The sequence below is a fragment of the Equus asinus genome, chromosome 5 (genome assembly GCF_041296235.1).
Source record: "Equus asinus isolate D_3611 breed Donkey chromosome 5, EquAss-T2T_v2, whole genome shotgun sequence".
Classification (NCBI taxonomy): Eukaryota; Metazoa; Chordata; class Mammalia; order Perissodactyla; family Equidae; genus Equus; species Equus asinus.
Genome location: NC_091794.1, coordinates 102,673,492 through 102,685,877, shown reverse-complemented (window position 1 = coordinate 102,685,877; position 12,386 = coordinate 102,673,492). Strand labels below are relative to the sequence as shown.

The 12,386-nt window shown below is 51.5% G+C and overlaps 1 protein-coding gene across 11 annotated transcripts in view; it reads left to right on the top strand.

Moving 5' to 3' along the window:
* FHAD1 (forkhead associated phosphopeptide binding domain 1) overlaps window positions 1-12,386 on the top strand; it is a 130,805-nt gene that overhangs the window by 102,866 nt on the left and 15,553 nt on the right. For 8 of the 11 annotated variants that reach the window (XM_070511000.1, XM_070510999.1, XM_070510997.1 and 5 more), the window contains 6 exons: window positions 1,378-1,462; window positions 3,284-3,441; window positions 5,131-5,290; window positions 6,493-6,625; window positions 10,570-10,699; window positions 11,602-11,726. In XM_070511000.1, the coding sequence (XP_070367101.1) occupies window positions 1,378-1,462; window positions 3,284-3,441; window positions 5,131-5,290; window positions 6,493-6,625; window positions 10,570-10,699; window positions 11,602-11,726 (791 nt within the window). The remainder of the gene's footprint in view (window positions 1-1,377; window positions 1,463-3,283; window positions 3,442-5,130; window positions 5,291-6,492; window positions 6,626-10,569; window positions 10,700-11,601; window positions 11,727-12,386) is intronic. The other 3 variants (XM_070511002.1, XM_070510998.1, XM_070511005.1) reach the window with 1 other exon arrangement.

Genomic DNA, 12,386 nt, shown 5'->3' with positions numbered 1-12,386 from the left:
AGGGCCCAGGTTAGACAGAAGTCACAGCTATGAGTCAGGACACCCATTGTGCTGAGCCAGCCAGCCAGCGAGGCACACGGGGTGCCAGGGCCGTGAGGGGGGTGGGTCACAGCAGCGTGACCAGGAATCATCTTTTCCACATGGAAACATCCCATGCAGGCGCCTTTCAAAGGCTCCTCTCTGCCCTCAGCAATCTGCAACTTTGTCTAATGCACTTTCATAACCAGCCGGGGTTTGTCTCATAAACAAAAAAAAAAGGGCTGAAAAAAAAACCTCAGAGTGATGAGCACTTACTTGCCCTAAATGACCAAGGTAACGCATCTTATTGCAAAGACACTGAGCTCCTGGAGGAGAGTTCTGGCAGCAGAGGCCTCCAGCCAGGGTTCCTCCCCTCGGCGCTGTGGGCCTTTGGGTAAGTCTCTGCGGTGGGGCTGTCCTGGGCGCTGTAGGGTGTTGAGCAGCATCCCTGGTCTCTACCTGTAATAGATGCCAGCAGCCCCCTCTACCCCAGTGTGACAACCAAAAATGTCTCCCGACATTGCCAGCTGTCCCCTGGGGGGATGCTCCTGCCTGGTCGCGAACTGCGGTCCTAGTGTTAATTTGAGAGCTGTGGGGTTCACCTCATGCATTCATCCCCTCAACACTCTTAATTAGGCATCTGTTATGTTCCATGTTACGGGATTCAGTGATGAAGACAGGCAAGGTCCCTGCAGTCAGCCAAACGACTGCCATGATGGGTGACCCAGGATAAACGGGGCACCACGGTGAGGGCGTGGAGCGGGACTCAGTTTCCCAACCTTGGTCCAGGTTGTGTGTGTCCGGGGGGGCGGTTGTTTAAGCCAGGATGTGAAGGATGACTACATCCTTGCCACCCCACACTGAGATCGGTGCCTGCCATAAAGCAGAAGTTGGGTGACTAAATGAGTGAGCGAATGTGTGGCTGAGTGGGGAGGATGGAAACCAGAAGGCAGTGGGCTGAGAAGGAGGCGGGAGGTGGGGACAGGACAAGACTCTCGTCTGAGTGGAGAGGAGGAAATAGGGCAGAAGGTGTGACCCGGCGGTCAAGGCTCCACCTCTCGCCAGCTTAGCTGAGCTGCCACCCGCAGCTTCCGTCACTCCTGCGCCCATTTCTTCATGCGTAAATGGAATTGATGATCCCTGCCTTATAGAGTAGCTCGAAAGATTTAATGAGCTTGTGTATGGGGGTGCCGCAGGCTGTGACACAGAACACACGCTGGGTCTCATTAGGAGGAGAGGGCTGCGGGGTGTAGGGAGTGTTTATAAGTTGGGAAAGATGTAGGTGTGTTGATAAGCAATGGGGAAGGAAGGCTTCCTTTGTGTGCAGACTGTAATAACGCTCGCGTGTTCCCAATTCAGCCCCAGAGAAGGAAACACAGCAAGACTCTCCAGCAGGGCCACCGTTGGAGAGCGGTGCCAAAGACACAGTGTGTGACCACTTGATGTGAGTACCCGAAGCGTGTGCAAGCACAGACCAAACCCACTGCTTCTGACCTTGTGGTCAGGATCTGAAAAAGGGGTTGGGTCTGGGGTCTTCTTGATTCCCCTAGCAAATCAGGGTGGTGTTGTCGAAAGATGTGGGTAGATCTGTGTTCAAACCCCAGCTCAACACTCTCCAGCTCTGTGGCCCTGGGCAAGTCACAGGCTTTCTGTGCCTTCGCTTCTTCATTTTTAAAATCAGGCGGTACGTGCCAGGCGCATAGAAGTTGCTCAGTAAATGCTACCTAATACTATGATGAGCTATTTTTCCTGAGTACCTGCTCCAGGCAAGCCCGTTCCTAGGCATAAGCAGACAGTGGAGATTTCAAACAGTGGAGACCCCTTATTGGAGTGGGGTCTTGGAGGGGCGTAAAAGCTAAGAGTTTGGACCAAATGACCTTGAAGATCCCTCCCAACCCAAAAGTCCATACCTTGAGCCTCAGGCAACTGACAGTTTTCAAAGGAACAAAACCCATGGATGAGAAAGATCCAGACAGCCACTGCCAAGCAGCATATAAGCAGGGAGGCACTAATGTGGTACAAAGAAAGGATTCAGAAAGTTTCCGAAGGCAGACAAGCCACCAGCCTGATCCGTGCTCCAAGTATCAGTTGCCAAAGTCTAATGTCACCAAGTTTTTACCCCTAAAAGGCAAAGATACCCAGCCTGCACATCCTGAAAAGTTCCTGACTGACTCCTCCTAGTAGGACTGTCTCTGAGGACAACAGTAGCCATGACTCGGAGAAGAGTCAGCACCCGTATTGCTCTTCTCTGGTCCACTTCATTAGCTCGTGCATGCCCTTGAGTCCTAAAGTTTCATCCTCAAGTTGGAAGAGTTATAGCCAAGGAGATTAGATGGATAGACAGACAGACACATACACACACACAGATCTTTTTTTTTTTTTTTGACATGCAACTTGCCAGTATTTTGCTTGATTTTGTGATAAACACACACTCTACCTTCAAAAGTCTATCTAAGAAGAGTGTGGATTTCAAAAGCCTGTGAACTCAAGTGACATTAATACCTTCCCAAAGACTGAGGCTCTTGACCCCCTCGGAATGTGCAAGACCACAGGTCTTCTTCCTGCCCCCAACACACACACACGTATAACACATCTTCCTCAGGGCTGAAGTGTCCCACACCCGCTCAGAAATGCACACCGTGTGCTTCCCGCTTAACCCCCATCAAGGCGCCTCTGCCTGCCGTGGTGCTGGGCCCACTTCCCCAAGAACATTCTCCACTGTGCATAGCCAGCCTCCCTGTCCACCACCCTGAGCATCATGGTGCCCAAGATGTCCTGACCTCTGGGGGGAAGGAATTGTCCTCATCTCCCCCTCTCTGTGTCCCCCCTGATTATCTGGGCCCCAAAGCCCCTACTTCCCCAAAGGGTCCCATGAACACCATTCGTTCACTTCTGGCCCCAGCTCTCTCCATCAGAAATTAAAAGTAGCTGGTGAGAGAACGGAAGCCTTAATCTCCTCCTCTCTCTCTTTTCTTCCTTGTCCTCAAAAATCCCTGAACCCACAAAAAAATAGCGTCCCCTCCTCTTTCCACCAGAGATCAAGGAAGAAGTGTCACCCACATGCAAGTCATATTTCAACCTCAGACCAAACCCAGCTGGGATCCTTTGTTCCATGTTGAAGTATTTCTTTTTAAGGAAGGTGCATCAAAATGAATTTTTGTTTTGAGAATTTTTAAAGAGCGTCCTCATCCCGCTTGCTGGGGCTGGTGTCACATGGACCATCATCGGTTGGGGATCATTTTGCCTTGTTCCTGGTCCCTTCCAGGCACCACGGAGACGGAGTTGAACTGACTGCGCCTGTGTTTGTGAATTTCAGAGGGGACTTATTGACTGCTCAGAAGGAAATCCTGTCTCAGCAGGAGGTCATCGTGAAGTTACGGGAAAACCTTACGGAAGCCCACAGCCGAATGACAGATCTGAGAGGTTTGTACAACTGCCTGCGTTCCTGCCCCACTGCAAGAAAGGAAAGAAACGGGGCTTAGGGCTTAGAAAGCTTGGCATTAAAAATCCCACTTGACCTGCCTTCCTGAGCTTTTGCAGGGTCAGCAAAAGCTGTATCCTGATGTGGCACTGATTCCGTACCCAGGGGCCGCGGGGAACACTCAGAGGGCTCCGCACCTCCGTGTTTAAATGCAACTTTCTTTTCCAGGGAGAGTCTCCTTTTACCACAGGGGGTTTTTCTCTGGGAGCGAAGGCTCGGAGGGCCGTGGTGGGCCTTCGTGGGGCAGGCCAGCCCGTACAAGCCTAGCGCTCACCAGCTCCAGGACCCTCAGCAATGTATCCTCCCCAGGCTGCCTTTCCTCTGATGCAGAGTCACCTACACACCGTCTCCCTAGGGTTGACGTGGACATGAGGGGCCACCCAGAATAGGGGTGAAATAACTCTGAGTTCTGCTCTCTTCTGGACGGACACAAAGAAGTCTGGCTGAATATTCCTACTTTGCTCTTCTTCTGTTCTCCCATCCTTTTGTCCTGCCTCTCTTCTTCCTGCTTCTCTCTCCCATCTCTAGTTCCCATCAAGCCAAAAGGCATAGGCAGGCAGGAGAAGGGAGATAGAACTAGGTTTGGGAAGTGGAGGGAGTGTGAGGAATGCTCTGCTCGTCTTGTCCCTGTCTCAAACCCCGTGCCTCCCAAAACCATCAGTGGTATTTGCTCCCTATGGCTGTACTTGTTAATGCTGCCACGGCATTTATGGCTGAATTCTTCAAAGAAGAGTGGTTTTTCTATACCAAGGTATGAGAAAGTGTAGTGGAGAGGTTACAAAGTCCAGTTCTAGAATCAGGAGACCCAACTCCGGATCTGCTATTTATTAGCTGTATCACTTTAAGCGCGTCACTTTACCTCTCTGAGCCTCAGTTCCTGCATCCGTGAAGTGGGGTTGTTAATAGTAACTACCTTTTAGGGTTGCCACAAAGATTCAAGGTAATGCAGGTGTCTTAGTTTGGATTTTCCCGGAACAAGCCCTGAGACCAGAATTCCACTGCAGGCAGCTCGTTTGAGAGGTGACCCCAGGAAACCACAGCAGTGGAGGTGGAAACAAGACAGGAAAGGACAGAAATCACATAATGCCGGTGCTGTCAACCAGGGTCCACACTAGGCACTGGAGCTTCATTCTGCAGGGCACTGCTGGGGGACGGGTGGAACGTGCCCTGGGGTGCCCACCTGAGGAGGAGGGAGCTGGGCCATGTACTCGTCTCCACCTGTCTCTGGTTAGAGGCTGTTGCACCCGGCAGACACACAGCAGAGCAGGCTCCAGAGGGCTTAGAACGCCCTTTGGCAAACAGATGCAGAAGCAGGCAGCTGAAAGTCTGCCAGAGTGCCCTAAAATGCCACAGGCGCGCAGGCAGGGCCCTGACAGCATCTGCCGATGTAGCGCTGGGGGAAGGCAAGAGCACACGGGCCCTGAGAGAGCAGGCACTGGCTAGGAGGCGACGCATGTGCGGTATTCTGCTGTTGTTTGTGAAGATGCCAACATCGTGACCATTACTGAACCCCCTGAGAACTCCTGGAGGGCGGACCCGCCTCATGGTTCTTGTGGGCCTGGCAGGTCTGCTGTGGCCCTAGCGGAGACCCAGGTGGGAGCCCCCCTGGCCAGCATTCATGTCATTCCCAGGGGAGCTTAATGAGAAGCAGAAGATGGAGCTGGAGCGGAACGTGGCGCTGGTCCAGCGACAAAGCAGAGAGCTGAGTGTGCTCAAGGAAAAGATGGCGCAGATGACCAGCCTGGTGGAAAAGAAGGACAGGGAGCTGGAAGTCCTCAAGGAGGCGCTCAGGTGTGTGGGAAGGCCCACATGGAGTGGGGATCCCAGGCACACCCAAGTGCCTGAGGAGCCTTGCACAGAGAGAGGGGGCTCAGTAAATGCGGGTTGAAGATTTGAATGGATGAATGAATTAATGAATGACATGTGTTTCATTACTTCACAGCCTCATCAGTTAAAAGAGGGCTTTGCTCAGTTCTGTGCTTCTCAGACATTCCTGTCCAATATTCCAGATGACAGGTCTCAGGTCTTAAATGCCACTTCTTCCAGGAAGCTTTCCATCACTCGCCCTCACCAAATGTAGCCAAGGGCTCCTGCTCTGCCTGAGGTCCCTCCGCCCCTGCTCCACCTAACCTAACGCTTCTTACACCTCCAGGCTGCAGCTGTCTTTTCAACTGTCTGCCTTCCCCATGAGGACAGGGTCTGTGTAACCTTTCCCGGTATTGACTCCCAGCATTCACATAGTGCCTGGCACATAGGGAACTCACTAAGTATTTATTGAACAGATGTATAAAGTGGAGGTCAGAGGTCAGCTTAAAATAAATATAAAATACCATTATCCCATAGATTAGTCTAAAGAAATACATGTGAGTTTGCATCTTCGTCCGTAGCTTATCCATATTTTGACATAAGAGTAATGTCTTCCCCAAGAAAGTGTGAGTATCATGGACGTCTCGTGTATACCCTGTACCTGCGTGTGCCTCATGGCTCATGGGCAAGGCAGGTTCACATAGTGGTTACAAGAGCAGGCTCCAGACTCAGGCTGCCTGAGTGCAAAACCAGGAGCCTCCACTTACGAGATCCATGACCGTGGGCAAATGGCTGTGTGTCTTTCTCCTTGTCTGTAGAATGGGGTGAGGAGGATCCCCAACTCACGGGGTTGTTATGAGAAATAGAAGCGTTAACACATACAAAGTGTTTGAAATGGTGGACGCGCAGTAAATGCCCCTACAGGTGACACAGCAGGGGTCCCACCAAGCCCGTGTAGGAAGCCAGGAGGGTAGGTGCCTACCGCTGTGGCCACTCTCCTTGAGGTCCCCTGAAACCCAATTCTCTAGCAGTCTGCGGGCAGGACGCTTGCAGGCTCGAAGGCTTTGGTTGCCTGTGACAGTGGAGCTCCCTTTCCCATTCTGCCGGTGGTTGCAAAGGTAGCTCACGGGTCCCGGACCTCGTGCTGCCGGCCAGCCGGCTGCCCAGTGACATCCTCTCTGCCCCAGGGTCTCCCAAGAGAAACACAAACTCCAGCAGCACAGGGAGAAGGAACAGAAGCCCAGGAATGTGAACCAGACGTGTGACATCTCGGTGCAGATAGAACCAATCCACACTGACATTCTCTTGAGCAGCCAAGAGGTGAGTGCCCGCCCGGTCCTGGGTGCCTGGAAGGACGTGCTAAGAAAGAGCTCAGTGGGGGCTTTTGAAAATAGTTTCGTTGTAAGTTCCAAAAATACTACTTGCTTGTGTGAAGTGTGTAAAGTGGAAACCAGCAGTCCTGCCCCTGCACTTTGCAGTCACCAGAGGTTACGTCTGTCAACCGTCTGGCATGAGTGCCGTCAGACCTTTTCCTCACGGAGACCACCGTGCTCTCATACAGTCGTGACTGTGCGATGGTTGAAAACCAGGCTTGCTCCGTCTGCCTGGGTTCCAGTCCTGACCCCTCCTCTCGGAAACTGCCACCTCGGGGAGCCTCCTGTCTGCCAGTTCCCTCGTCTGGGAAGTGAGAGTAATGACAGTCACCACCTCTTGGGGTTGTTGAGAAATAAATGTTATTTATACACACAAACCTATATATACATATATTTATTTAATAGATTTTTTTGCAAAATAATGATATCAAGCCATATGTATTCTGCAACTTTTTTTTTTTTTCCACCTAGCACTGTTTAATGGGCGTCTTTGCAAGTAAGTCTATAAAGATCTGCTTTATTCTTTTAAATGGCTGCATAGAATTCCGTTGTGTCCCTTTGGTCCAACCAGTCCCCTGTGGATGGACGTTCAAGTTATTTTTACTGTTGCACGATGCTGCATTCATATCCTTGTGCGTATGCAGAACAAATTCCTAGATGTGAAATTGCTGGGTCCAGACGACACTCGCAGCTGTGCTTGACAGGGCCAAGCCGCCTTCCCAAAGAGCCGTCCCCTGTGTGCCCCGGGGCAGCCTCCTGGCGACTTCTCTCTGGGTGTCTGCCCAGGAGCCTCACGCGCCTGGAAGTCCCAGCTGCGTAGCACATGGGAGTGAGAGCAAGAACAGCCTTCACCACGCCGTCCTCGAAGGCGACCCACACCCTGTCCCCACGGCTGGGGCTGATGTTCGCTGTCGTCCGCGTAGGCTGACCGTGGGGTGCAGGGGTTCTTCGAGGCCTCGGTTTCCTGGAGTCCGGGGATGGCCTTTCTCCCCTGGCTTTATGAAACCGAAGAGCGGGGCGTTTCGGTAACGGGCTTTGAGCTTTCACTTGGAAACGGGGCCAAATGTGTCAGCTTGCTTTCCTGCTTTCTCAAAGATGCCTTTCCTCTGCCAAAGAGCAGTGAGCCAGGGCCGCACGCAGCTTGAACGAAAGGGCCCGGCGGCCCGGCCAGCTGTCCTTGGCTCCCATCAATCTCCGTCCAGAGCACTTGAACAGAAGTGGCTCCTCGTTGCTCAGGGCGGCCGCGAGCGGGGCCGCAGCAGGTCGGCGCAGCCATAAGCTCTGTGGGGCAGGGAGCGGGTCTCACTCCTGTCGGGATCCCAGGGTCTTAGCGCAGGACCCGGCCCACATTCGGTCACTCCTTCAACAACTGTTGAGCATCTGCTGTATGCCAGGCCCTGTGCTGGGCACAGGGGAGGATGTGCAGGGTCCCTGCCCACCCCAGACCCCCTCCGACTCTGCATTGTTTGCTGGAATGGATTGTTGACCGGATGCGCGTGGTTTTTAGTTTCTGTCATGAGGTGGGATTACTTGAGCGGGCAGGGAGGCTGCAAGATGAAAGGAAGAAAGTATTTGCTGCTCCTCAGAGTGGTTTCCACTCTCAGGCTGCTTCCTGCTTTCCAAGCCAGAATGGGTCAGAGGGCCTAAGAGTTGTATGAGAAAGAATCTCCGTCTTCTGTAAATAAACAAATTCCCAGAAGAGCCGGGAGGAATGGTCACGTTGGGCTCAGGCGTGCTCTTCCTGCAGAGTAAAAGCTGTCTCTGAGCCTCGCGGCTGCGGCTGCCCCTCCCCCAAGGCCAGCAGCTCCGGCCCTCCTGCACGTGCACACACACACACTCACTCACACAGGACACTTCAGGCATTTACTCCCAGGGCAAACATACACCCTCAAAGAGGGCAAGGCCAATGTAGAAACGACCCCGCACTGGACCGGCAGTGTAGCCTCTAAGTGGGCTGGAGCCAGGGATGGGGTCAAGCGAGGTCCTACTACGTGCAGCCGGGGTGGAGCGCCCCCTTCTCGCCGCTGCTGACCCCTGGTCCCAGGCAGAAGGCAGGGGCAAACTCCTATTTCTGACCTCAGTTCATTCGGGCTCCATATTTATTGAGCATCTCCTGTGCTTGGGCGCAGTGCTGGCTCTGGGAAAACCGCAGTCTGCTGTGGAGACAAAGACTTTGCTCTCACAGAGCCCATGTCCTGGAAAGGGAGGGACAGGCAAGAAACAAGTCAACGTTGAACAAACGTCCGGTGGGGACGAGCGCTCTGAGGACATCCACAGCCGGACTCAGGGCAGAGAGTGACATTCTAGGGTAGGGGCAGCTGGTCAGGGAGCCCCCTCCAGGAGGAGACCTGGGGCAGAGCCTGCAGGAAGTGAAGGAATGAGGGGCGGGGCCGTGACAGGGCAGGGAGCAGCCCCAGGAGCACCTCGGATGGCACCCCGGGCTCCTCCTGGAGGAGGAGAGCATGGCTGCCACAGGACCCGGGACGTGTCACAGGGGCCTCTCACAGGCACTTGATGAGTCAAAGAAAGAAGAACGAGTGAATGTCCCTTTCCCTCTCTCTGCCTTGTCCTCCTGGTGGCATTTATCACTTTCTGGAGCTATTTACGTGCCTGTCTGCTTATCTGTCGAGTCTGCCCCCAGAAGTGAGCCCCACAGCAGGAGGGCCTGTCTACCTGGTTCCCCCACCGCTCCCCACTGCCCGAAACAGTGTCTGGCTCCATAGCTGTACAATTTTTTTTGAACATATGAAGTAAGCCAAAATTGTTATCTTTCAAATTATTATAAAAGGGTCAATTTGTCCATCTCTTCCCTTTCTTGCCATTTTGACTGGGGCCTTCCCTGCAACTGTCTACAACTGAAAACCATTCCCAGCACCCCATCACCCCATCACCCCATCGCCAGCTTCTAACACAGACACTGTCCACCATGTATTTCCCGTGCTTTCCTTGCTTATTGCTGTCTCCCCGCACTAGGAAGCAGAATCCACGAGAGCAGGGATTTTGCCCATTTTATTCGCTGCTGAGTCTCCAGAGCCTAGAATAAGGCTCGGCACACAGAGGTGCTCGATAAATCTTTGTGAAATGAATGAATGAGTGAATGAATGGATCCCTTACCCTAGAGAAGCATTGTTTAATTTGGAGTCCACGACTGGGCTTCCGGGGGTCCCTGAACCCCCAGAAGTTATGCAAATTATAGTGTGTATGTGAATTTTTCTGGAGAAAATAACCCTGCGCTCCTCTGAATCTCAAAGCGGGGCATGACCCTTAAGAGATGAACAGGACCTTTCCTTGTCTGTGCCCTTCGTAAACCCAGCTCTGGCTATGTAGCTGGTGGCTACCATATTGGATGGTGCAGATGTGGAAGCTGTCCATCATCGCAGAAAGTTCTGTTGGACAGAGCTGTTCTAGAGGCTCCGGAAGTTGCAGAAGAAGGTTTTCCCTTCTCTAGACCAGCCAAAAGTCAGTCTATCAAATTCCTGCTAGCAAATATTAGACAACCATCCTTATTACCAGTTGAGAAGAAAGTATCATGTGTTCTCTAAAAATGCTCCTTCTGGAGCAGAATTTGACGTGTTGTTCAGAAATGAGACCAAATGACAACAAACGGAAACCCAAGCTTAGAAGAGAAAATAAATAAAACATGAGGAGGGAACATAGAATGGATGTTTTATTTATAGTGATGCTAAGTAGTAGGGAAGTTGGAAATCTCCCTAGATGTGACTTTCTATCTAAAATGAAAAATTTTACTTCTTTCTCTGCTGAAGCCTCTTAATGACATTTTCCAAGGTACTAAGTGACAAGATTTCTGCTATCCATGAATTGTTCACATGTCTTGGGATATGAGAGAGATATTCTCTAACAAAGCTGCTGTTTGCACCATTCTGGCCACAGGAGCTGTCCTTCAGTGACCTGGGGGCCAAGTGCAAGGGGTCCCGACACGAGGAAGTCATTCAGCGTCAGAAAAAGGCCTTATCTGAACTCCGTGCTCGAATTAAAGAACTCGAGAAGGCCTGCTCATCCAGTAAGTGCCCTCCTTTCCAGTCTCGCTCTCCGTGCTCAGAGCCGTGGGTCCCAGACCCTAGCGTTCACTTAGGGACTGACCAATTTGCCAGGACCACTATCTTCTAGCCCCATCATTTCATAACCAAGAGGACATTGTAATAGAAAAAAGATGGACAGACATGATCTCAGAGTCAAGGGGAGGCCTTGATATTAAATAAATAGGACTTCCTGAAAAACTCACTACATTGTCCTTTTTTCTTTTTAAGACTGGCCCTGAGCTAACATCTGTTGCCAATCTTTTTTTCCTCCCCAAATCCCCCCAGTACATAGTTGTATATTATAGTTGTGGCTCCTTCTAGTTGTGGCATGTGGGATGCCACCTCAGCATGGCTTAATGAGCGGTGCCGTGTCCGTGCCCAGGATTCGAACTGGGGAAACCCTGGGCCACTGAAGCGGAGCTCTCGAATTTAACCACCCGCCATGGGGCCAGCCCCCTGTCCTTTTTCTTATTTCACTGTGGCCCAGTGGAAACTTTGTCATGGACTAACACTGTGCAAGGATCAACACTGGGGAACCTTCTAGAATACCCTGTTTAGAGGGGATAGGGCTCTTAAGATACCGAGCTTACTGCTGAGTGGAGCACTGGCCTAGGACCCAGAAGCCAGGGTTAAAGTTCCATCCTCTTGGGTTCAAGTTCCCCCCTCCTTCCATCCGTTCCTGTGAGGCTGCAGCCTCATATTAGCTGTGTGACCTTGGGCAAGTTGTTTAACCTCTCTGGGCCTCAGATTCCTCACCTGCCAAGGGAGGGTGGTGATGATTAATACTGGCCCAGTAAGTGTCCAGTAAATAGCAGCTGTGATTATTATGTGCAATAACTTCTTCCTGAGCCTTTCTTTTGAGCGTCAATTATTTCTTTTGTAGATCATAAAGACCTCCTGAATGAACCATTTCTAGACTTACGTGCTCTCAGGATGGAAAAAAATGTCCAGAAAATATTGGATGCAAAATCTGATTTGCCAACTCTCTCAAAAATAGAGATCCGAGCGGTAACCAAAGACAGTTTGTCTCTGCAGTGACTGATGTGTGGGGAGAGAGTGGGCATGAGGGAAGACGCTAGCTGTGTGCCCTGGCACGGCCGTGCATATCAGTGGTTCAGGGCCAGGTCCCCGTGATGGGCTAACATCTGTACCAACTGGTCGGTGCCATGTGTACCAGTGGTCCGATGTTTGAAGAGAAAGCCTTCCATTTCCGCACAGCACGACGTGTCATTGCATTGACATTGGGCCGGGTCAGTCTCTGGTGGGCCCTCCTTCTCACACCACGTGTTGTGTTCTGCAGAAAATATTCAGCAGGCTGATTTATGACATTATGCCATGAGTTTGCCTAATATTTGCATTTTGCTGTAAACTGAAAAACATGAACACATAAGGGTCGCAGAAGGGAGCCATGAGTCAGAGGACAGAAGTTCTAGAGTCAGAGGGACCTGTGTTGGAATCCTTGCTCTGTGAGCTGCGTGACCTTGGGCGAGGCCGTGAACCTTTCTGCAGCTTTGTTTCCTAGCTATAAAATGATGATGAAAATATGAAAGAAGATAATTATGTAAAGTGCTTATCCCAGTGCCTAGCTCCCAGTGAACCCTTAAATAATAGCTGTCATTTTTATTAAGTATTCTTAAATAGTATTATTCAAGAAAATCTTCCTTTTTT